Here is a 25793-nt window from a genome sequence, read left to right on the forward strand (position 1 = left end):
CATATTAGCTTTATATATAAAATAATTTAAATACTATTTAAACCTTAAATTCTATACCCAAACTATTCATCAAGTATGAGGGAAAATTGAAAATATAAATGTAAAAGACCTCAAAAGTGGACCATTGAAACATACTACCTTCATTAGCCACTCTGCTAAAATTCTTCAGAAATGACAGCAGAGTTTTAAAAGACATAATACACAAAGATGAAGAATAGGCCAGAGGAAGGCAGCAGTACATTCAGGAAGCAGATAATTATAGTTTGATGAGGCCCAGACAAAGCTGAGACCTAACCCCTGAAGGGAACATGCTGGAACGGTCGTTTGGAGGTTGCTTTGACTTTCCCTAGGAGTATGGGAACCATCCCTGGGGACAGGGCCTCAAGGGCCATTGCCACTGAAAAATGACCTCCAAGCCAGAGCTTTCCAGCTGTGTGTGACTCTCAGCATGCAGGAGACTGGGAAAGCTATCTTCCTTGGAGGAAGGAACAAATCAACCGATTTGTTCTCTGGAACCTCTGAGAGAGGGACTGTGGGTAGGAGGAGAACTGGTAGAAAGTCTATATGAGAGGCAGTCCTTCCTCGCCCTGACAGAAGGCCTATGTGAAAAAGCTTGGCATTACTAAAAGGGGCCTGGACTCTGCAATGCAACCTCACTCCTCTGGAGAGAAAACTAAGAATCTCTAATAAAAAATAGGCACAGGGGAGTTCCTAGTGGATAGGATTCTGGGCTTTCACTGCCATGGCCTGGGTTCAATCCCTGGTCCAGGAATGAGACCCAGAAAGCCACATAATGCAGCCAAAAAATATACGCACAGCAAGTTGCTTGCACTAGATCAGGAGCCCGTTACCATTAGGAACCTTGTAAGTCTTATACCATATGGAATATGTGAACAAACCTTTAGGGGCTGTTACATTTCCCAATCAAAATGGTTTTATTACTACCTTCAAAATCAGTTGCCAGCATGAATTACGTTACAAGTTGATTGTGATCACACTTGGCCTCTGTATTACAGCTATAGTTGAATTTAGAAATGTGAAATAGTCGTATTATTTATGAGCTCAGGTTTTGGAATCTGATTACCTTTAGGTTTGAATCAGTTTACTAGTTGTGCAATCTTGAGCAAGTATCTTAATTTTTTCGAGCCTCAGTTTCATTTAAATGGGCATTATACCAATGGCTTCACATGACTGCTGTCATCTTTGAATGAGCTAATGCATGTTACGGACATGGGGCCTATAACTGTTAGTTCAGTTCAGTCGCTCAGTCATGTCCGACTCTTTGTGACCCCATGAACTGCAGCATGCCAGGCCTCCCTGTCCATCACCAACTCCCAGAGTCCACCCAAACCCATGTCCATTGAGTTGCTGATGCCCATCTCATCCTCTACCATCCCTTGCTCCTCCTGCCCTCAATCTTTCCCAGCATTAGGGTCTTCTCAAATGAGTCAGCTCTTCGCATCAGGTGGTCAAAGTACTGGAGTTTCAGCATCAGCATCAGTCCTTCCAGTGAACACCCAGGACTGATCTCCTTTAGGATGGACTGGTTGGATCTCCTTGCAATACAAGGGACTCTCAAGAGTCTTCTCCAACACCACAGTTCAAAAGCATCAATTCTTCTATGCTCAGCTTTCTTTATAGTCCAACTCTCACATCCATACATGACCACTGGAAAAACCATAGCCTTGACTAGACAGACCTTTGTTGGCAAAGTAATGTCGCTGCTTTTTAATATGCTGTCTAGGTTGGTCATAACTTTGCTTCCAAGGAGTAAGTGTCTTTTAATTTCATGGCTTCAATCACCACCTACAGTGATTTTGGAGCCCAGCCACTGTTTCCACTCTTTCCCCATCTATCTTCCATGAAGTGATGGGATCAGATGCCATGATCTTAGTTTTCTGAATGTTGAGCATTAAGCCAACTTTTTCATTCTCCTCTTTCACTTTCATCAAGAGGCTCTTTAGTTCCTCTTCACTTTCTGCCATTAGGGTGGTGTCATCTGCATATCTGAGGTTATTGATATTTCTCCAAGCAATCTTGACTTCAGTTTGTGCTTCCTCCAGCCCAGCGTTCCTCATGATGTACTCTGCATATAAGTTAAATAAGCAGGGTGACAGTATATAGCCTTGACATACTCCTTTTCCTATTTGGAACCGGCCTGTTGTTCCATGTCCAGTTCTAACTGTTTCTTCCTGACCTGCATACAGATTTCTCAAGAGGCAGGTCAAGTGGTCTGGTATTCCCATCTCTTTCAGAATTTTCCACAGTTTATTGTGATCCACAGTCAAAGGCTTCGGCTGTTAAGAGGTCAGTAAATTGTACGTGGCAGTGTGGACGTGTAATTTGTTTTTGGAAAGAAAAAACACCTTAAAAGCTCAAAATGTCTGTGAATCTATGAAAAAATTTAAATTAGATCATAGTAACTTCTCTTTTTTTAACTTTTAAAAAAGTACTTTTTATTTGGCTGTGCTGGCGCTTAGCTGTGGCACGTGCAATCTTTAGTTTCAGCATGTGGGATCTAGTTCCCTGACCAGGGATTGAACCCAAGCCCCCTTCATTGGGATCACAGAGTCTTAGCCACTGGACAACTTGGGAAGTCCCCAGACCATAGTAACTTTAAATTATAATCAGTTGTTTCAATGCTTTGCACGTTACATTGAGATATATAAAATAGTGAGAGTTTTATTAGTAACAATAAAATTGCCAGCGAATATCTGAATATTACTTTCATCATCTGCCTGCATTTAATTATTTTGCTGGCACAATTACATATTAAAAACTGTATGAAGAGAAAGTTGTGAAATTATCTCTAAAGAGTTTCTAGCGCTGATTATTACACGTATGTGCATGTGTGTATTCAGCTTCTTAAGTATCATTTCTGATTATTATAAAAGAAACCAACTTGCCTTGCTTTATAATTATTAGTCTAGAAGGGAAGAGACTACATATAAAAGCGTACAATTCCTACCCAATTAGTTAGAATGAAAATGACAATCTTAAAAATCTTAAGGACTACTTCTTGGACTTGAATTCCCACCTGAAGTGATATTTATTGTCTAGTACTTTTAATGGAGTAGATCTTTTATGGGTACACTTGCCTTCAGATTTATTGCAGGGTGTATGTTTCTTGGCTATATATTTGACTGATTTTGCTTGCCTAACTTTCCCCTTTCCATTCTAAACAGGGAAGGTATAAAGGGATTATTTGTGTAAGTTCTCTTCCTTCCTAGGAATACAGTGATTTTATAGCTGCAGAAGTCTAGAGAATTCTGGGGTGGGGGCTGGACAGAGGTATTGCAGTCATCGCCTGCTTGTTTGTTAGTATGCACGTGCAGGATTCCCAAGGGGCTATGGTATGTGCATGCTCGTGCATGTGTCACATCAACCTGCCTTACCAAGTTCTTTCCCCTGAGAGAGCCTTTAAGCCACAAAGCCCCAGGAGCAATGAGCCTAGGTCTTGGTTTCTAAATACCATCAGCTTCCTAAAGAAACACTGATATACATTGAATAAATCAGTGATTTGTGAGTCAATGCCGACAGAAAATAAGGGAGAAGTAAAAGCTCGTTTTTCTGGTGAAAACCTACTTGCCAGTGTGGAAGGAATGATGGAGACAGTCACCCTTTGGCACTCCTTGTGTGGTTGACTCAGCTTTGAGGCACCAGCAGGCCCAGGCTGATGAGTGGATGTCTGACTGAGGAGCCAGACAGTGGCCTGGTCTCATGATGTCCCCTTGGAAAATTCCAATAACAGAGTAGAAAGGGTGGCTTTTGGGTCACCCCAGAAGCACAGCAGCATTTCTGGAGCACTCCCAATGTGGCATCATGAGGAGACATCAGACCTGGACTGAGGCCCAAGAGGCCTCATTTTCTAAACTGCCAAAACTGCCTGGGGGAGTGTGATGGTCACAGGAGGGAGCTGGGAACATCTGAAAATTTCTGATTGGAATGTTATGTTTTGGTAAAGCAGGAAGATGGCCCTGTTTGGGGAAATGCCACTGAGTGTTCAGGGATGAGGGGTATCATGACTACCACTCGCTCTAGATATCTGTGAACACTCAAGGGTACATTTGAACTCAAGATTCAAGGTTTCCCCTTCATTTAAATGGCAGGGGAGAGTGAACTGGGATAGTATGACTGATCCGTAACACATGGTTGGTTTTCTCTAAAGTTCTGTTTAAAATTCTCTTCCCTTTGGACCAGCATCCAGTAGCCATTCCAACAGTAAAGTGGGTCTCAGGTAGAAAACTGGGATAAATGACAAATTCCCAGCTTTCTCAAAGCTACCATTTTTTCTATCATAAACACCAGGAGAGTTCTTGACTGCAGATTTCAGGCACATGGCAAGCAGCTAAATAAACACACACACAACTCCCACCCCTTTTTTTTGGCTGCACTGTGTACCATGTGGCTTCCCTGGTGGCTCAGACGGTAAAGTGTCTGCCTGCAATGCAGGAGACCTGGGTTTGATCCCTAGTTCGGGAAGACCCCCTGGAGAAGGAAATGGCAACCCACTCCAGTAGTCTTGCAGGGAAAATTCCACGGACAGAGGAGCCTGGTATCATGCAGGATCTTAATTCGACCAGGGATCGAACTCATGCTCCCAAAATCGGGAGCATGGAGTCTTTAATCACTGGACCACCAGGAAAGTTCTAAACATCCATGTTGAATCACCACTTAGGACAAACATCCTGTGAAAGACTGACAGGCCCAGTGTATGCACAGATCAGCACAAGGCTCCCTTTAGGTACCAGGCCTGGATCTTAGTTTTACTAGTGGCAGAATGTGAAGTGTCTAAGGTGATTTCCAAGTCAGGCTGAGAGCTTTCCTGTCAACCTTTTTTTTTGTGTGTAGCGACTTCACTTTCACTTTTCACACATTGGAGAAGGAAATGGCAACCCACTCCAGTGTTCTTGCCTAGAGAATCCCAGGGACGGGGGAGCCTGGTGGGCTTCCGTCTGTGGGGTCACACAGAGTCGGACACGACTGAAGTGACTTAGCAGCAGCAGCAGCAGCAGCTATTTTTCATGTTAAATATTCTAAAACACACTGGCCAGATGGCTGCCTTATCTGAGTACATAGTCTTAATCCTTTCTTGGTGTTTCTGTTGTCTTTTGAATGTCAAATACAGTAATATGTAGAACTTTTCTGTCTTCTCCCTCTAGGCCACTTGTGTACTTACACTCTGTCGATGAGACTCACACTTTGTATTTCTAACTATCAGCAGTGGTATCTAGACTTTGCTGTTTATGTTGTGTCTCTGGGCTGCTCTTCAACCTTCAGTTGCTTTCTTCCTGTCAGCTTTGAATAGTTGAGGTCACCAGGCAAGTGAATGAAGCTGGATAAATGGGGCAATATTATTAACTTGTATAAAAGGAAACTTTCCACACAAGTCCCTAAGAGCTCTCCAGAAATGCCCAATCTCTTCCTAATGTCAGCATTTCTACTCTTGGTTTTTATTTTAAAAACTAAAAGGAGTACATTTTATTTGTTTTTTAGTGAAAGTTTCTAATCTAAACCCTCCTTTTGCTCATGAGAAGAAGGCCTAGAGAGGCTGAGGTCTGCTTGGAGGCAGACCAAGCCCTTGGGCCTCACGATGGAACGGGCCCAGGCCACGTGCTTTCAGCTCGGCCTGCAAGTTACACTGCCACAGCCACATGTTCTCCTTTACATTCCTCATACAGTTGTTATTAATTTAGAAGAGCCTGAGGTTTAAAAACCAGCCAGCACTTTCCATTTACAAAGTTTAGGTATACATTTTCTCATAAAAACTGTTTTCCTGAAATTAGAAATCATCTGTAAGTTTAAACCCGGCCCATCCCAGCCTTTGGTCAGAATGGCTTGGTGTTTGGATGTGTTCTTGCTCCATCAGCATCTTTCACACACGGGTCTGAGAGCACTGGCCTCACACGCTGGCAACAAACTCACTGAGATGTGGGCTGGTCCTTTAAATGTTGTGACACATTTTTGTCCCCACAAGACCTCATTTGAGGGAGCTTATTTTGTTTAGCCCATCAAGTACCTGTGGCCTCAGGAAGGCCCGATCCTCTGAAACCCGTAAGTTCTGCCCACACACAGTTCCAGCCCTGTCCCTGGTCTTGCAGGGGGAGGGGGGCTGTCTGACTGGCTGCTAGACCAAGCATTTCTCAGATGAAGCTGCACCTCACTGTCCTTCCACGAGGCTTAAGGTGGCCCCGAGGGCTGGGTTTAGGTTTGGATTTGAGACGTGGCAGGGCTTACATCTGATTTCAGCATCAGCCCAGGTGTCCGTTTCTATAGCAAGAGCTGTAAGAAGAGGGAAAGAAAATATGTCTTTCAAAAGCTGTCCCTTGTAGAACTTGAAATCTCACTGTGGAGCCTACTTTAAGTCTCTGTCTTATCACCCCAACCCCACAATCTATTCTTATAAGAACAAACAAAAATTTTTCCAAGAACTGAAGACAGAGCCACTCATTACTCTGTTATAAACATTCTGTTCAGATTCCTGCAAAACTTTGTTGTTCTAATGACCTACAAGTCAAGTCTAATACTGAAGGTTCCCAGGGCCCACTACAAATAACAGAAAGAAGCAGACATTTCCAAAACTATTACACGGGGGGAAAAGTCAACCCCTAGAAATTTGTGAAATTTCTACTTCATTTTTGTTTAAGAGAGAATACTTTCAACTCTAAAACAGTATATGATCTCATCATGAAGCCGACCTCTAGCAGAGCATGCTTTTTGAAAACCTATTACCCAGAAAAGTCAGACACCATGCCTGGAGAGACCCATAGGTCACTAGGAGAGCTCAGGCAGCCCCATGCTGGCTGTGCAGGAGCTGTCTGCATGCAGTTACCAGTATGCAGGCCAGGGCCATTCAGCAGCAAGTGTGAAGACAGGGTGGAAGCATCCACTGTTGGAGCGGCAAGCCCACAGACCTCAGTTTGAAAGGCTTTTGGGCCAAATGCTAAAGCGCTAAAGAAAAACATTTGCTTTACAATGAGAAACCTGACATATAGCACCTCACTTCCGTCATCAGGATCAGCATCACCTTCATGAGTCAGCTGGCCAGCATGTGTGACCAGCCTCCTCAAGCTGTCCAGGTCGCAAGACAAGACAGAGGAAGTATGTTGGCCAAATGCTGCAGGGCCCTGGGTAGACAAGCCAGGAAAATCAGAATGGAGTTGTGTAACTTGTTAACACTGGGTGGTTGTTACTGTGGAATCCAGGAGGCTGTGTGGCAGTAGAGATCTAGAACAGGCAGTGCTGATGAGCACAGAAGCCAGGAGCAGGGATGGCCATGGCCAGGATGCCATGATGCCTAGATGAGAAAGTGGCACGCCTGATAATTAGACTTTCAGGGAATGCAAGACACACCCCACAGATTTCTCTGTTTCTTCTCCCCACAGGAAAAGTACCCAGAGGCTGTGCAGCTCTCAGAGGGGGCCTCCTCCAGCTGCATGGGCATTAGGAACCCCAGTCAACCTGGGTGAGTGCACAGGCCCCACCAAGACCCTCCCCAACCCAGACGGTTCTTTCCTGTTAAAAACAAATGTAAACCACCTAACTGACACCTTGAGATGTGTCTGTGGAGTTGTAACAGATAGCAGCGATGGCAGGAGAGCACCAGGGGGAGCTTGCTGGGTGAGGGAGGAGAGGAACGTGGGGACTGTAAACACAAATGGGATCTGTAAGGAAAAGTCCAGCAGGTGCCGGTCTCACTGCTGGAATCCTTAGGAAGGGGAGGACAAGGAGGGGAGGCCAGAGGGGTGGAGTTCTATTTTCAAGAAAGGTGGGGCGTCTGCAAGTACTGAGTGAGGGAAGTCATCCAGGTCTCCTTCCGCCCACTGTGGGTACCTTTATGTGCACGTGGGCAGGATGTGCTTCTGTGACCTACGCCTAAAGATGTTTCGTTCCAAGCCTTAAAATGGTGTAGTTATGTAAGCCTCTGGAACATGCCTTGTTATTCAACATTATTTCCAAAACTCACCTATGGTGGTGCCTATAACTGTAGCTAATTCATTTTCACTGCTTATACTCCATTAGGTGAATATATGTATTTCTGCATTCTTCAGGTCTTGAGCCTTTGGGTTATCATTATCTTCCACTATTTCTAATATTCCTGTTTATGTCCTTGGGCACACAAGTACATAGGCTTCTCTTGAGCATATACTTAGAAATTAAATTCCTGGGTCATAGGGCAGATTCAGCTATTACTGCCAAATTCCTTTTAAAGTAGTTTATCAATTCGTATTTCCCACCAGTAATCTTTTACGTTCTCGTTGCTGGATATCCTATACTTCACTTGTACGATCACACTAACATGTAATGGGCACAAAACAGTATCTCACTATGGTCATTTTCCCGTATGTTAATGATGTTGAATATCTTCTCATGTTTAACTGGCCATACTCTCTCTTCAGCTGTGGGTCTTTAAGATCAAGGGAGTCTGAGTACAGCCTTGGGGAAGGGCAAAAACTCAAGGGTAATTGGGAAGAGAGCAGCATTCCTGCCTATGTAGGCATCCTTTCCTCTAGAGAGAGTCAAATGCTGCATACAGTTTAGTCTGCTTTTAAAAGCACTCAGCAATGCATCTTACCTCTTTCAGGTTTGAACTAGTCATTGTTTGGAGGATACAAATAGATGAAGAAGGGAAGGTTTTGCCAAAGCTGGATCTTCTCACCAAAGTGCCGCTGCGAGGTAGGGATGTTCTGGTGATTTCTCACTGTGCTCAACACAGACACCTACTCATTTCATCTGGTTTTATATGGCAAGAATCAAAAGTAAAAAATCTCACTGATGTACTTTTAAAATAGGTTCTCAAAATATTTTTTCGTCCATAATCACTCAAAAAGCACATGGAAGTGGGATAGCCCTTCTAAGGCTCTCCTAGGCTATGAATGAATACCTGATGTCTCTGCCTCAGGCATGTGGGGAGGTGCTTGGTTCAAGGTGGTGATTCAGTCATCCTGGCTTCCCTTCAGTGCAGCCAGTTGAGAATGAGGGAAGTGTCTTGGTGAAGTGTCTTACCCGATTTGTTTTCTTTACAGCCCTGGAACTGGACAAGAACGGAGTCATAGAAACTGCTCCTCTCAGCTTCCGAACCCTACTGGGAGTGCTGGGCATTGAAGCTACTCTAGAAAGCCTGATTAAATCACTTTGCACAGAGGAAAGCAGCTAATTCCCAAACAGTGAACAACTACACATAGGAGTAAGATGCTGCACCTAGAGGTGTGTGATTTTATTGAATATAAACATTTGCTCTTTTCCACTTAGAAACCTTACCTTTAGAACATGTTTATGCAATTATGGCACATTATATATAAGTTGTCAGGACATGAAAAATAAATACAGTTATTTAAATTCAAAATACCAAACAAGTGACACATATAGTGTATTTTTCAAAGTAAACTCAACATCCGAGAAAGTACAGAAGTGGCTATCCATCCTGGGATATGGGGAGCCACCGTGCCCCTACCTTGGTATGAATCTAAGGGCAGAGGAGGCACCAGCCCATCTCAAAGGTTGGCCCTCCTCCTACCATCCACCACTGAGGGACTCCTGGAGGGCTTACTGGGCAGCCTCATTCTTTTACATTCCTCAGACACCCCAGGGGAGCCACACCGCCCTCCTCACCTCCTGGCTCTAGAAGCAGCACTGGAGGCTTTCACAGCACCTCTCAGCAGCAAGTCCTCTGACATTCACTCTTCATGGTCTTTCACAAAAAAATAGAGTGGTTAACATTAACAAATGCAGTAAGACAGCAAACACAGCGTTGTCCCTTCACACAGGGCCTTAGCCCCCCGGCCCCTCTCCACAGAAGAAACAGTGTTTTCATTAAAGTCCCCCAGAGTCCTAAGTGCTGCACTGACCTGAGTCGCCAGTTTAAAGTAGAATGGGTGAAAACACTGTTTCCATCAAATGAAAGCCTCAGGGAAGGGGCTGAGGTGGAGTGTGAGAAATGCAAAGGGTTGAGTCAAGACCCTCTAGCAGGAGATACTCATCTTTAATTTTTTCCCCCAAATAGAGGGTGATTGTTTTCAGGCCATTCACTCCTGTCAGAATAGGCAACAGGAGGCTGCCCAGCCTACCTCCTTGAGGGGCTGACGTTTCAGAGCTCCAAACACAAGAGATTCAGGCTCCCTTGCATACCCTGGTGCTGGGCAAGACCATCCTCACCCCAGGCCAGCAACAAGGAACAACCTCAGGCCAAAACAACTCTGGCAGCTACCTACTTCCATGCACTCTGGAGCCTGCAACTTGACCATAAGAACAGGGCTCCATGCACACCCTTATGTGTGGAATCTCCAAAGCCCTGTACCTCAGCATCCCACATGAATGAGAGGCATGTGTTATTTGAGGATCTTTTTGAGCCTCTGAGTGAAGAAGTAAGAAGTAAATGGTAGGACAGGACTGAAGAATAAATTCTAGAAGAGCTGGCTTGATTCAAATAAGCATAATTCTCAATATATCACAAAATTCCCCACAAAAATTATAATCAGCAAAATATTCTCATTTTTTGTGTAGTATTTTCATATAATCTCATTGTCCACTATTATATTACAATAAGCCTTCATTAGTCCCTCAAAATGATGATATAAATAATCTATACAACCTACCATAGAATAAAAAACTGAAGCCAAGATTCCCAACAGTTTTCATAGCAGCTAGGCACACTTTTGGTGACCCCAACAAGAACCCTCTTGGTGCCAGCCAGGAGTCGCTCATCAGGCAGAAGCAGGGCCTTGGGCAGCCCTGATGGGGAGGTGGTCCAGTATTACTCAAGGCCACCAACACCATACATCTTAGTGAAACCCGAATCAGGATGCTGGCCCTGGCAGAAGTAGCTGAGGTTTCCCAAACATCCAAAAATGTCAGAGCACAGAACTGGCAGAAGCACAGGCACCCCATGACACCCACCCTGGGCATAGCAGCTCAGAGTTACAGCTCTGCTTTCAGCTTCCACAGCAGCAATTTCAGGTGGGAAAGAATACCTTATTTCCCCTAAAGTTAAAGATAAAATCATTCAACACAAAATAGAAAGTCAGTGCTCGCATGAGTGGTGTCTACCCCTGCCCTGAGTCCCACGCTCCCTGCTGACCCTGAGCAGAGCAGTGGGTATGGCACCTCCACACGAACTGTGAGTCCGCTGCTCAGAACTGACGTCCACATCAGCAACTCAGTGCTCTCCACAGCAGGGAACTACTAAACCTGCGCTGACACATGGCTTGTGTTGGAAGAATGACCAGGTAACTCAGCTGGCAACATTCCAGTAGTATCTGTGTTTTCTTCAAAGTCCGAACTGTAAGGTGTATGTGACAATTCAAGTTTTCTATGTTATGATTCTGGTGGTAGGAGATCCAAACCTTGGGTCTTATAAGGCTTTTTAGAGATTAGATGTGAACCCTGGGTGGAAAGGGAGAACTGCCCAGGGGGGCCTCCAGGGACACAGCACACTGCTGGGCTCATGTCCAGCATTCCTTGTCCTGGAAGTTGTCTCTAAGGGCATTCCATGTCTCCCAGAGGCAGTCCCACCTGAACAGGGGTTGAAAAGCAAAAACATTCACAGCCAGAAGTCACCCAACACAACAGAAAATAGCTCTATCATTCAACCTTCACATTCTGTGTTCAAGTTTCAAAGCCACCACAAGAAAAAGGTTAGACCTTATGGAGAACTAACGTGCAATCTTCGCTTTCCTTGAACCTCGTCGACATCATGGTGGCATCTTTGGCATGTACGGTCTTTAAATAGTAGTTGACTATCTTGCCATCCAGTTTATACTGATGAGGAATGCTCTCGTAGGGCTTGAGGTCAAGGTCCAGCACAGACACAGAGAAGGCAAACCTAGATCTCGATGAAGGGACAACAGGCCTTTGATCGGAGCTGGAAGCAAAAGAGCAATTTCAGAATACACAAACCTCCCAAATCCTCTCAACGCAACTCACAAAGAGCACCCATTCTGTGCATCTATATGCATTCCATCTCTATCTGTGCCAGCTGTATGCCTCATGCTTGAAGTTTCTGCAAGAGAGGCACCTACTGTGATACCTACCAGCACACCAGATAAGAAAGAGTTAAAGTGCAGAAAGATGGAAAAGCAATTAGGTAGACTATGCAATTGATATTCCCCATATCCCAGTAGTATAAACAAATGCTAAAAATGTTACTTATCATGAGCCAAGTATTACAAAACCTAAGAAAAAGAAAGTAGATCTAGCCATACAACAGCCAAATGCATAAAATGTTAAGAACAGACTTCTCTTTACTTCTCTTTTCCCATGTCTGTTGAGAAACTCTTGCTCCTCTATGCTTTTTTACGTTAGAAAAGAGAGATCTGGTTTCATGTTTTGTTCTCAAATGGTTTCATGTTTTATTCTCAAATTGTGTCTGTAGTGTTTTCTATTTTGTTTCTTAGGGTTTAGCTTTGTGGTTTTTCTAAATACTGGAATAGTTGTATGCTTATAACAAAATATAAACAATTACTTGTACTTAAAAACACTTGATGCGAAGAGCTGACTCACTGGGAAAAAACCCTAATGCTGGAAAAGATTGAGGGCAGAAGGAGAACGGGACACAGGATGAGATGGCTGGATAGTATCACCGACTCAATGGACATGAATTTGAGCAAATTCCAGGAGATAGTGAAGGACCAGGAAGGCTGGTGTACTGCAGTCCATGGGGTCACCAAGAGTTGGACATGACTTAGAACAACAGCAACAACCAAAACACTTTCAGGCTAGTTCTGAATTTTGTACTAACATTTCTGTATATACCACTTAGCTCTCAAAGTGCTGTCAGTATGCATCCAAATGACTGGTTAAACACATTACACAACCTCAGTTTAGCCCAAGAGAGAAGTATTAAGGAGTTCTGGTTTCTCCATGCATACTATTCTAGATTTAGACATTATTAAAAACAAATAAAATACCAATTTCTAAAGGTCCTGCCTGGGAAAGGGAAGGCAGATAAAAACATTCCTGTCTAATAACCTAATTAAGGCCTAGACTCTCATTCAATTCCTGCTCAAATACTGTTTATAGGAAAAATGAATCCCGGGCTCAGTTGCTGGGGTCTTAGCTACTCCGAGAACATGTACACAAGTTAAGGTCTTGCTTCTGAGTCTCACTCTCAGGGCCTGAAACCCAAGCTTCATGCAGCTGGGCTAGGACAGTGAACATCTCTGGCCCTCACCAGGGCTGCACATTTTATAGGAAACCATACATCACATCAGAACCAACACCCGACAAGATGACATGAATCAAGAAAGGAATCCATCACACAGAGTCTGGTGAGAGCATGGCACAAGGGCCACTCCTGAGGAGCCTACTGGTCAGTCTCAGGCTCCCAGTGAGCCCAGATCTGAGTCTTCTGATACCTAAAATGCTTCTCTACCCTGTGGATGACACAGGTGCCCACATGGTTCAGAAGTTTCTGGACACACATCCTCACTCCTCTCCCAACATGTCAATTTCTGTTGAGCAGCTGGTCAAGGGTGTCAGGACTCCTGGCCCCCAACCCCATCACATTTCTGTATCCTGACTACATCCTTCCTTCAGGAAGGGTGACAGATAGTAACATCTGTGTGCTTTTCTCTCACCTAACACCACTAGCTTAATCCAAATGGATTCCTGCTGCTAAGCACTGGGAGCATTTTCTTAGGGGATAATGAGAGATTTCAACTAAATAACTTTTTAAAAATATTTCAGTTATGCCCTATAAATGTCCCTCCATGTTTCCTATCAGAAAGTGGACAATCCTATGCCTGCCAAGAAGCAGGACTCCTAGGAATGTTTAGTTCAAAAGCATCAGAAAACCGAGTGGCTGGAAGCCAGTGACAAGGTCATCTTGACCCAGGAACACACATCAAAAGATTATGGAACATTCCACAAAACCGTGTGTGGGGTTTGGCACCCTGAAGATTAATGCTAAAGATGCCATCCAATCAATGAGAGAAGATTATCAGGTTCATCCCGAATTCCTAAAAAAGGCAGAGATAGGATTGGATAATGATGTCCTGGGAGAGAGGCTGCAAAGAGGAAACAGAACAATGGAATGTTGTTTTAAAGGCTTTGAAATGACTATAAAGGTTGGCACATCAGGACCTGGAAAAAAGGAAGGAAAATAAGGCCTAGAGTAACCTACAGCTTCTTGGGCCTCTGAGCCATGATGGAAATTTGGGGTTTTCTTTGACAGAAAGGTATTTGCACCACAACATCTAAACTGCTTCTAAAGTCCTTGAGATATTTTCTTAGAAAATAGTAGTAATCTTGAATTTAATAGAACAAGCTTTTAAAATTATTCTCAAAAATGTCTTTTTGACTTGTTACAAACTTCTAAAGAGCAAGAGTTAATAATCCCCATTGTTTTGAGTAGGCCTTGGAAATTGGCCTTTGTTTATAGACATGATCCTTCAAGGGCTTCTCTAAACATAAGGACACCAACTCTCTTGCCAAGCCACAAAGTCTTACTAGACCAAGGACACGTGACATAGCAGAAGGTGCCTCACCTTGCATCCTGCAGACAAGGAGAGAGCGCAATCATGATGGAGCAGTCCTTCGCAGTCATGGCAACCCGGTACTGCTGAACCTGCAGGGAAGGAGAAGTCAGTTCCACGGCACCCCCACACATACCCTTCCCAACTGGAGAGGTCCAGGAACTGGTCCCAAATCAGGGGTGGGTTAGGAAGACCCAGGCCCAAAGGCCTCATTAGAGGCCAGTCCCGCCCTCTGACCTCTCACTGTAGGCAATGTATGGACCTTGATTCCGGAGATCTAGGACTTCAGCAAGAAATCACAGTCCACCTTGTAAGAAAAAGCAATAGCCACACTGACAGCAGTGAATATCACCCTGGATCTTTGTTGCTGCACGTGGGCTTTCTCTAGTTGCAAAGAGTGGGGGCTACTCTAGTTGCGATGCACAGACTTCAGTAGTTGCAGCACAGGGGCTCATTTGTTGTGGCTTGTGAGTCCTAGAGTGTGCAGGCTTTAGTAATTGGCACGTAGGCTCAGTAGTTGCAGGTTTCAGGCACTAGATCATGGGTTTAGTTGCTCCATGGCAGGTGGAATCTTCCTGGACCCATGCTCTCTGCATTGGCAGGAGGATTCTTATCCACTGCACCACCAGGGAAGTCTCATTTGAATTTTTTAGATTGAACAGCTCTCACTTTACAAAAATAAGCTAGTTACAAAAAAGTGGGCCCTACACATTATCACTGGCCTCAACATCTGTGTGATGGCAGATCATAACTTCTTGTCTCCCTTTCGGTCATTTCCTTCAATGAAACACATCAAGAGGACTGCCCTGAGACAACATTCAAGCTTCATTCCACAAGGCAGGAATGTGTGGGAAAGAGGGGAGAACCCCAAGTGTTACAGAAGTGTGGCCTGCAAAAATCTTTACAGTAGGAGGAAAAAGAAGCTCTTCTCCTAATATTCATTTAGCTAAGAAATCAAGTCTTTAACAATATATACACACACACAAATCCAGTCTAAAAGAATTATAGAGATAAATATTAAAAACAAAATATAAAATATTACATCCTAATCTGCAATTATTATCTTTTAAATTTTATCTTTTTATTTTAAAAGATAAAAGCCATGAAAGACAAAGACATCTGAATTCCTAAAAATTAAAAGCTTTTATTTGATACTTATAATCCAAATATAAAAGACTTGTTGAAGAATAGGAGAAAATATCTGCAGCATATAATAATCAACATCAAGAATATATACAAGATCTCCCTGGTGGTTCAGTGGTTAAGAATCCACTGTCCAATGCAGGAGGTTTGATCCCTGGTCGGGGAACTAAGAGCCCACATACTGAGGGTCAGCTACTGAGCCTATGCCTTCTGGAGCCTGTGTATCACAAGTAGAGAGCCCATGAACCACGATGAAGACCTCTGTGCTGCAACTAAACCCTACACAGCCAAGTAAATACACTTAAAATATATATACACAGGGTGGGATGATTTGGCAGAATGGCACTGAAACATGTATATTATCATATGTGAAACGAATCACCAGTCCAGGTTCGACGCATGATACAGGATGCTCGGGGCTGGTGCACGGGCATGACCCAGAGGAAAGATAAGGGGAGGAGGGAGGTTCAAGAAGGGGAACACATGTACACCCGGGTCGGATTCATGTCAATGTATGGCAAAACCAACCAATATAATATTGTAAAGTAATTCAGTTCAGTTCAGTCGCTCAGTAGTGTCTGACTCTTTGCGACCCCACGAATCACAGCACGCCAGGCCTCCCTGTCCAAAACCAACTCCCGGAGTTCACTCAAACTCACGTCCATCGAGTCGGTGATGCTATCCAGCCATCTCATCCTCTGTCGTCCCCTTCTCCTTCTGCCCCCAATCCCTCCCAGCATCAGAGTCTTTTCCAGTGAGTCAACTCGTCGCATGAGGTGGCCAAAGTATTGGAGTTTCAGCTTTAGCATCAGTCCTTCCAATGAACACCCAGGATTGATCTCCTTTTGAATGGACTGGTTGGATCTCCTTGCAGTCCAAGGGACTCTCAAGAGTCTTCTCCAACACCACAGTTCAAAAGCATTAATTCTCCAGCAATCAGCTTTCTTCACAGTCCAAATCTCACATCCATACATGACCACTGGAAAAACCATAGCCTTGACTAGACGGACTTTTGTTGGCAAAGTAATGTCTCTGCTTTTTAATATGCTATCTAGGTTGGTCATAACTTTCCTTCCAAGGAGTAAGTGTCTTTTAATTTCATGGCTGCAATCAGCATCCACAGTGATTTTGGAGCCCAAAAAAATAAAGTCTGACACTGTTTCCACTGTTTCCCCATCTATTTCCCATGAAGTGATGGGTCCATATGCCATGATCTTTGTTTTCTGAATGTTGAGCTTCAAGCCAACCTTTTCACTCTCCTCTTTCACTTTCATCAAGAGGCTTTTGAGTTCCTCTTCACTTTCTGCCATAAGGGTGGTATCATCTGTATATCTGAGGTTATTGATATTTCTCCCGGCAATCTTGATTCCAGCTTGTGCTTCTTCCAGCCCAGCGTTCCTCATGATGTACTCTGCATATAAGTTAAATAAGCAGGGTGACAATATACAACTTTAACAGACTCCTTTTCCTATTTGGAACCAGTCTGTTGTTCCACGTCCAGTTCTAACTGTAGCTTCCTGACCTGCATACAGGTTTCTCAAGAGGCAGGTCAGGTGGTCTGGTATTCCCATCTCTTTCAGAATGTTCCACAGTTTATTGTGATCCACACAGTCAACGGCTTTGGCATAGTCAATGAAGCAGAAATAGATATTTTTCTGGAACTCTCTTGCTTTCTCCATGATCCAGCGGATGTTGGCAATTTGATCTCTGGTGCCTCTGCCTTTTCTAAAACCTGCTTGAACATCTGGAAGTTCACGGTTCACATATTGCTGAAGCCTGGCTTGGAGAATTTTGAGCATGACTTGACTAGCGTGTGAGATGAGTGCAATTGTGCGGTAGTTTGAGCATTCTTTGGCATTGCCTTTCTTTGGGATTGGAATGAAGACTGACCTTTTCCAGTCCTGTGGTCACTGCTGAGTTTTCCAAATTTGCTGGCATATTGAGTGCAGCACTGTCACAGCATCATCTTTCAGGATTTGAAATAGCTCAACTGGAATTCCATCACCTCCACTAGCTTTGTTCGTAGTGATGCTTTCTAAGGCCCACTTGACTTCACATTCCAAGATGTCTGGCTCTAGGCAGATGTTTCACGCCATCCTGATTATCTTGGTCATGAAGATCTTTATTGTACAGTTCTTCTGTGTATTCCTGCCACCTCTTCTTAATATATTCTGCTTCTGTTAGGTCCATACCATTTCTGTCCTTTATCGAGCCCATCTTTGCATGAAATGTTCCCTTGGAATCTCTAATATTCTTGTAGAGATCTCTTGTTTTTCCTATTCCGTTGTTTTCCTCTATTTCTTTACACTGATCGCTGAGGAAGGCTTTCTTATCTCTCCTTGCTATTCTTTGGAACTCTGCATTCAGATGCTTATATCTTTCCTTTAATCCTTTGCTTTTCGCTTCTCTTCTTTTCACAGCTATTTGTAAGGCCTCCTCAGACAGCCATTTTGCTTTTTTGCATTTCTTTTCCATGGGGATGGTCTTGGTCCCTGTCTCCTGTACAATGTCACGAATCTCCATCCAGAGTTCACCAGGCACTCTTATCTTTCAGATCTAGTCCCTTAAATCTATTTCTTACTTCCACTGTATAATCATAAGGGATTTGATTTAGGTCATATCTGGATGGTCTAGTGGTTTTCCCTACTTTCTTCAATTTAAGTCCGAACTTGGCAATAAGGAGTTCATGATCTGAGCCACAGTCAGCTCCTGGTCTTGTTTTTGCTAACTGTATAGAGCATCTTTGGCTGCAAAGAATATAATCAATATAATCAATCTGATTTCGGTGTTGACCATCTGGTGATGTCCATGTGTGGAGTCTTCTCTTGTGCTGTTAGAAGAGGGTGTTTGCTATGACCAGTGCGTTCTCTTGGGAAAACTCTATTAGCCTTTGCCCTGCTTCATTACGTGCTCCAAGGCCAAATTTGCCTGTTACTCCAGGTGATTCTTGACTTCCTACTTTTGCATTCCAGTCCCCTATAATGAAAAGGACATCTTTTTTGGGTGTTAGTAGTAAAAGGTCTTGTAGGTCTTCATAGAACCGTTCAACTTCGGCTTCTTCAGCGTTACTGGTTGGGGCATAGGCTTGGATTACTGTAATATTGAATGGTTTGCCTTGGAAACGAACAGAAATCATTCTGTCGTTTTTAAGATTGCATCCAAGTACTGCATTTCGGACTCTTTTGTTGACCATGATGGCTACTCCATTTCTTCTAAGGGATTCCTGCCCACAGTAGTAGATATAATGGTCATCTGAGTTAAATTCACCCATTCCAGTCCATTTTAGTTCACTGATTCCTAGAATGTCGACGTTCACTCTTGTCATCTCCTGTTTGACCACTTCCAATTTGCCTTGATTCATGGACCTAACATTCCAGGTTCCTATGCAATATTAGCCTCCAATTTAAAAAAAAAAAAATATATATATATATATATATATATAAAGTGCTGCTATTCACAATTCCTAAGACATGGGAACAACCTGAAAGTCCATTGACAAATGCATGAATAAAGGTGTGGTACACAGTGGAATACTACTCGGCCATAAAAAAGAATGAATGAAATAATGCCATTTGCAGCAACATGGATGCAAATAGAGATTATCATACTAAGTCAAGTAAATCAGAAAAAGACAAATACCATATGGTTTATTACTTAACACATGGAGTCTAAAATATGACACAAATTTATCTATAAAACAGAAACAGATTCACAGATATACTGAACAGACTTGCTGGTGCTAAAGGCGTGGGGGTTGGGAGAAGGATGGATTGACAGTTTGGGCTTAGCAGATGCAAACTATTATTAAAGAATGGATAAACAACAATGTATATCACAGGGAACTATATTCAATATTCTTAATAAGTCATAATGGAAAAAAATATGAAAAAGAACCTGTATACATGTATAACTGAATCACTTTGCTGTACAGCAGAAATTAACACAATATAAATCAACTACAATAAATTTTTTTAAAATACATAAAATGCTAGATCACTATATAAAAAGAAAACTCCTCAAAAAAGATATGGACCAAAGAAATTAACGAGATTAAAAAATAGCCAATACATATATAAGATGTTCAAATGTACTACTAATCATGGAAATGCAAATTATAACAGTGAAAATTTTTGCTTTCATCAAAAAAATGTTTTATATATATATATATACACGTGTAAATATTTATAAAAATATAAATATATATATATATTTATATATACGCGTATATATATATGAAAGGGCTAGACTTTCACTTCAAGCATTGCTGGAGTATAATCGGGGCCAACCCAACTGCTGAAGTAGAAAAAGCTAAACAAAATATCAAAAACACTTGCTTGAAGGCAGAGGTCACAAGACCAGCGATAACTGCTTAACCAGGGGGAGGACAACGACCTTTTCTGCCTAGGGAGTGGATGACAATTCTGGAAGGCCAGCCAAGAGACACTTTAACTTCTAGGGCTATGGGGACAGGAACCATGATGAATCTCTGCTCTGGGTTAGTATCCAAATGTTGCAGCTTTAGACAGGGTGAGCCAAAAGTCAACAGGCCTTACCAGGAACTGCAACTCTCCTTCAAGGAGAACAGTCACCAAAGCTGGATTAAGATGGCCCGAGCTTGCTAATGCTTCCCAGGTCCCTGACGGAAGCAAACCTAAAATTCTCTCTAGAAGAAGATAACATCCTAGGCCTCAGATGATCTCTAAACTAATTATACAAATACAGTTTCTGACACACAAGCAAAACTACCCAGGCACAAAAGATGATGCCATGAGAGAAAACCAGCAAAAAAAAACCCAAAATTGAACCGCCCAAAAACCCACAATGGTAGAAAGAGGTACACACGGACTCCAGGTATCAGAGGTACCACACACACATGCTGCTCGGCTCAAAGAAAAAAACAAAATTGAGAACTTCAGAGAACTGGAAACTATGGGGTTTCACTTGTATGTTACTTGTCACTTGTCCCTTGCTGCTTTTAATATTCTTTCTTTGTGTTTGGTCTTTGTTAGTTTGATTAGTATGTGTCTTGGCGTGTTTCTCCTTCAGTTTATCCTGAATGGGAAACTTTGGGCCTCTTGGACTTGATTAACTACTTCCTTTTCCATGTTGGGGAAATTTTCAACTATAATCTCTTCAAAAATTTTCTCATAGCCTTTCTTTTTCTTTTCTTCTTCTGGGACCCCTATATTTCGAATGTTGGTGAGTTTGATATTGTCCCAGAGGTCTCTGAGACTATCCTCAGTTCTTTTCATTCTTTTTTACTTTATTCTGCTCTTCAGAAGTTATTTCCACCATTTTATCTTCCAGCTCACTGATACATTCTTCTGCTTCATATATTCTATTGATTCCTTCTAGAGTATTTTTAATTTCAGTACTTGTGTTGTTTGTATGTTTATTCTTTAATTCTTCTAGGTCTTTGTTAATTGATTCTTGCATTTTCTCCATTTTGTTTTCAAGGTTTTTGATCATCTTTACTATCATCATTCTGAATTCTTTTTCAGGTAGTTTGTCTATTTCCTCTTCATTTATTTGGACTTCTGTGTTTCTAGTTTGTTTCTTCATTTGTGTGGTATTTCTCTGCCTTTTCATTATTTTTTTTAACTTACTGTGTTTGAGGTCTCCTTTTCCCAGGCTTCAAGGTTGAATTCTTTCTTTCTTTTGGTTTCTGCCCTTCTAAGGTTGGTCCAGTGGTTTGTTCTAAGCTTTGTATAAGGTGAGATTTGTTCTGAGTTTTTGTTTGTTTGTTTTTCCTCTGATGAATGCTGAGTGAGGTGGTAATCCTGTCTGCTAATGACTGGGTTTGTATTTTTGTTTTGTTTGTTGTTTAGATGAGGCATCCTGCACAAGGTGCTACTGGTGATTGGGTGATGCCGGGTCCTGTATTCAAGTGGTTTCCTTTGTGATACTCCCCAGGGTTAGTTCTCTGGTAGACTAGGATCTTGGAGTCAGTGCTCCCACTTCAAAGGCTCAAGGCTTGATCTCCACCGCTGGCGCCGCACCAAAGCTGGAGCAAGAGAGAGCCGGGAAAGGGCCAGGAGGAGCTGGGAGCCAGTGAGCAAGCCTGAGGGGCAAGACGCAGGGCACAGATGTGTTTTTCACAAATTGGTTTGTAGCAACCCTGCATCAAGCAAGTCCACTGGCACCATTTTGCCAATAGTATTTGTTCACTTCATGTCTCTGTGTTACACTTTGGTAATTCTCACACTATTTCAAACATCATTATATTATATTTGTTCCAATGATCTGTAATCGGTGACCTTTGATGTTGTTATTATTATAATTGTTTTGGAGCACCAGGAACTGGAACCACATAAAATGACAATCAACAAATGTGTGTTCTGACTGCTCTATACCGACTGGCCATACCTCTATCTCTCTTTCTTCCTCAGGCTCCCCATTCCCTTAGGCCAAATTAGGCCAATTAATAACCCTACAAATGGCCTCTAAGTGTTCAAATGACAGGAAGAGTCACAGGTCTCTTACTTTTAAATCAAAGGCTGGAAGTAATCAAGCTTAGTGAGGAAGGCATGTTGAAAGCTGTGACAGGCCAAAAGCTAGGCCTCTTGCAACAAACAGCCAAGTTGTGAAAGCACAGGAAATGTTCTTGAAGGAAATTAAAAGTATTGCTCTAGTGAACACACAAATGCTAACAAAACAACTTATTGCTGATACAAAGTTTTAGTGGTCTAGATAGAAGATCAAACCAATCACAAAGCGTGAAAGCATTAGGTGCTCAGTCACATCCAACTCTTTGCCATGGACTGTACCCTGCCAGGCTCCTCTGCCCATAGAATTCTCCAGGCAAGAATACTGCAGTGGGTTGCCATTTCCTTCTCTAGGGGATTTTCCCAAGCCAGAAGTCGAACTTGCATCTCTTATGTCTCCTGCATTGGTAGGCAGGATCTTTACCACTAGTGCCACCTGGGAAGCCCAAACCAGTTACAACATTTCCTTAAACCAAAGTCTAATCCAGAGCAAGGTCATAACTCTCTTCAGTTCTATGAAGGATGAGAGAGGTAAGGAAACTGCAAGAAAAATTTGAAGCTACCAGAGATTAGTTCATGAGGTTTAAGGAAAGAAGCCATCCCCATAACATAAAAGTGAAAGATGAAGCAATAAGGGCTGATGTAGAAGCTGCAGTTAGTTATCCAACATATCAGAAGAAAATACCATCGAGGACTTTAATAGCTAAAGAGAAGTCCACATCTGGCCTCAAAGGACAGGTTGACTCTTGTTAGGGGCTAATGCCACTGGTGACTTTAAATTGAAGCCATTGTTCATTTACCATTCCAAAATTCCTAGGGCCCTTGAGAATTATGCTCCATCTTCTCTGCCTTTGCTCTATAAATGGAACAACAAAGCCTGAATGACAGCATATCTGTTTACAACATAGTTTACTAAATACTCTAAGCCCACTGTTAGGGACTGCTACTTAGGAAAAAAAGGATTCCTTTCAAAATATTACTGCTCATTGATATGCAAGAGCTCTGATGGGAGATGTACAATGATATTACAATGTTTTCATGCCAGCTAACACAACATCCACTGTTTCCCCATCCATTTCCCATGAAGTGATGGGACCAGATGCCATGATCTTAAGTTTTCTGAATGTTGAGCTTTAAGCCAATTTTTTCACTCTCTTCTTTCACTTTCATCAAGAGGCCTTTTTGGGGCTCCAAAATCACTGCAGATAATGATAGCAGCCATGAAATTAAAAGACGCTTACTCCTTGGAAGGAAAGTTATGACCCACCTAGATAACATATTAAAAAGCAGAGATATTACTTTGCCAACAAAGGTCCATCTAGTCAAGACTATGGTTTTTCCAGTGGTCATGTATGGATGTGAGATTTGGACTGTGAAGAAAGCTGAGCACTGAAGAATTGATGCTTTTCATCTGTGGTGTTGGAGAAGACTCTTGGAAAATCCCTTGGACTGCAAGGAGATCCAACCAGTCCATCCTAAAGGAGACCAGTCCTGGGTGTTCATTGGAAGGACTGATGCTAAAGCTGAAACTCCAATACTTTAGCCACCTCATGCAAAGAGTCGACTCATTGGAAAAGACCCTGATGCTGGGAGGGATTGGGGGCAGGAGGAGAAGGAGACAACAGAGGATGAGATGGCTGGATGGTATCACCAACTCGATGCACGAGAGTTTGGATGAACTCTGGGAGTTGGTGATGGACAGGGAGGCGTGGCATGCTGCAATTCATGGTGTCCCAAAGAATCGGACACAACTGAGCGACTGGACTGAACACAACATCGATTCCATTGCCCATGAATCAAGGAGTCATCTCAGCTTTTAAGTGTTACCAGTTACATTTTGTAAGGGTGTAGCTGCTACAGATAGTGAATTCTTCTGATGGATCTGGGCAGTCAACTGAAAACCTTCTGGAAAGGATTCCCCATTCTAGATGCCATTAAGAACATCCATGATTAATGAGACAAAGTGAAAAGATCAACAATAACAGTTTAGAAGAAGCTGATTCCAGCCCTCATGGATGTCTTTGAGAATTCAAGACTTCAGTGGAAGAAGTAACTGTCAATGTGGAAGAAATAGCAAGAGATCTAGAATTAGAAATGGAGCCTCAAGATGTGACTGCACCGCACATCATAAAAATTTTATTTTTATGATAAAATTTTACTGAATAAGGATTTGTTTCTTATGGATGAGCAAAAAGAAACTGTTTTCTTGAGATGGAATCTACAAGTAAAGATGCAGTGAAGATTGCTGAAACGAGAATATTTAGACTATGACATAAATTTAGTTGGTAAAGCAGTGGCAGAGTTTGAGAGGACTGACTCCAAGTTTTGAAAGAAGTTCTACTGTAGTAAAGTGCTTTCAAAGAGTATTTCATGCTTCAGATAAATCATTCATGAAAGAATCAACCAATGCATCAAACTTCATTGTTATCTTAAGAAACTGCCACAGCTGCCCCAACGTCCAGCAACCACTACCCTCATCAGTCAGTCATTAGCCACGAACATAGAGGCAAGGCCCTCCACCAACAAAAAGATTACCTGCTATAGGCTTAGGTAAAGGTCAACATTTTTAGCAATAATGTATTTTTTAATTAATTACATTCTTTAGACATAATGCTATTGTGTACTTAACAGAGTATAATATAGTGTAAACATAACTTTAATATGCCCTAGAAAGCCAAAAAATTCACATAACTCACTTTATTAAGATATTTGCTTTATTGTAGTGGTCTGGAACCAAACTCACAATATCTCTGAGGTATACCTGTAACCACATTAACAGAAAACAGAAAAGTCACATGGTCTTCTCAATAGAAATAGAAAAGGCATTAAATGACTCAACACACACTCCTAAAAACTCTCCTAACAAACAGGAATAGAAGGGAACTTCCTCAATTTGATAATGCTTATTTATTTTAAAGTAAACCAGGGCTTTCCTGGTGTTTCAATGATAAAGAATCTTCATGCCAATGCAGGAGACATAGGTATGATCCCTGATCCAGGCAGATCTGACATGGTGCAGGGCAATTAAGCCCGTGCGCCACAACTATTGAGCCTGTGCTCCAGGGCCTGGCAACCGAAACTACTAAGCCCATGTGCTGCAACTACTGAAGCCCATGTACCTTGGAGCCCATGCTTAGCAACAAGCGAAGCCTGTGCAGCAACAAAGACACAGCACAGCCAAAAGTAAAATAAATAAAATTATTCAAAAAAAAATAAAAATAAATCAAACAATATCAAAAAAGTCTACAGTAAACAATTTAATGGTAAATGCTTTCTATTTAAGATTGGGAACAAAACTAGAATTTCCACTATCAGAAATTAACTACATGTAGTTAGGCAAAACAAAATAAATAAGTAAAATGTATACATATCAGAAAGGGAAAAAAAATCAAATTCACAAACAATATTTTATATATATAGTTAGAGTTAGTGGCTTCAACAAGCCCAACAGATAAAAAACACCTCAAGGTAGGAAAATCAATTGCATTTCTATATAGCCACAATAAACACTTAAAGTGAAATAGTAAGATATGATCTATATCTAAAACCATCAAATATCTAGAAATATATCTAGTAAAATATATGATCTCTCTAAAAAAAAACTATAAAATGTTTTTATCAGATTTTAAATAATACCTAATAAAAAGAAAACGCCCATGTTGGGGACTCAATCTTGTATCAACTCTTTTCATCA

At 42.2% G+C, this 25793-nt stretch overlaps 2 protein-coding genes across 3 annotated transcripts in view; one reads left to right on the plus strand and one right to left on the minus strand.

The window, feature by feature from the left end:
- Window positions 1-9573, plus strand: part of CENPP (centromere protein P) — a 228189-nt gene extending 218616 nt beyond the window's left edge. The window contains exons 6-8 of the mRNA XM_088838130.1: window positions 7386-7465; window positions 8585-8676; window positions 9027-9573. Of these exons, the coding sequence (XP_088694256.1) occupies window positions 7386-7465; window positions 8585-8676; window positions 9027-9157 (303 nt within the window). The 3' untranslated portion in view covers window positions 9158-9573. The remainder of the gene's footprint in view (window positions 1-7385; window positions 7466-8584; window positions 8677-9026) is intronic.
- The window catches only part of IPPK (inositol-pentakisphosphate 2-kinase), a 61976-nt gene continuing 41202 nt past the window's right edge, over window positions 5020-25793 (minus strand). Inside the window, exons 12-14 of one of the 2 annotated variants that reach the window (XM_088838128.1) lie at window positions 14484-14563; window positions 11641-11860; window positions 5020-6282 (exon numbers count right to left, since the gene is read on the minus strand). In XM_088838128.1, coding sequence (XP_088694254.1) covers window positions 6271-6282; window positions 11641-11860; window positions 14484-14563 — 312 coding nt within the window. In that variant the 3' untranslated portion in view covers window positions 5020-6270. Of the gene's footprint in view, window positions 6283-9687; window positions 11861-14483; window positions 14564-25793 lie in introns of those variants that run through there. The other variant, XM_088838129.1, reaches the window with a different exon arrangement.

This window comes from Moschus berezovskii, chromosome 7 (genome assembly GCF_049115385.1).
Source record: "Moschus berezovskii isolate FMDL1 chromosome 7, NW_MosBer_1.0, whole genome shotgun sequence".
Classification (NCBI taxonomy): Eukaryota; Metazoa; Chordata; class Mammalia; order Artiodactyla; family Moschidae; genus Moschus; species Moschus berezovskii.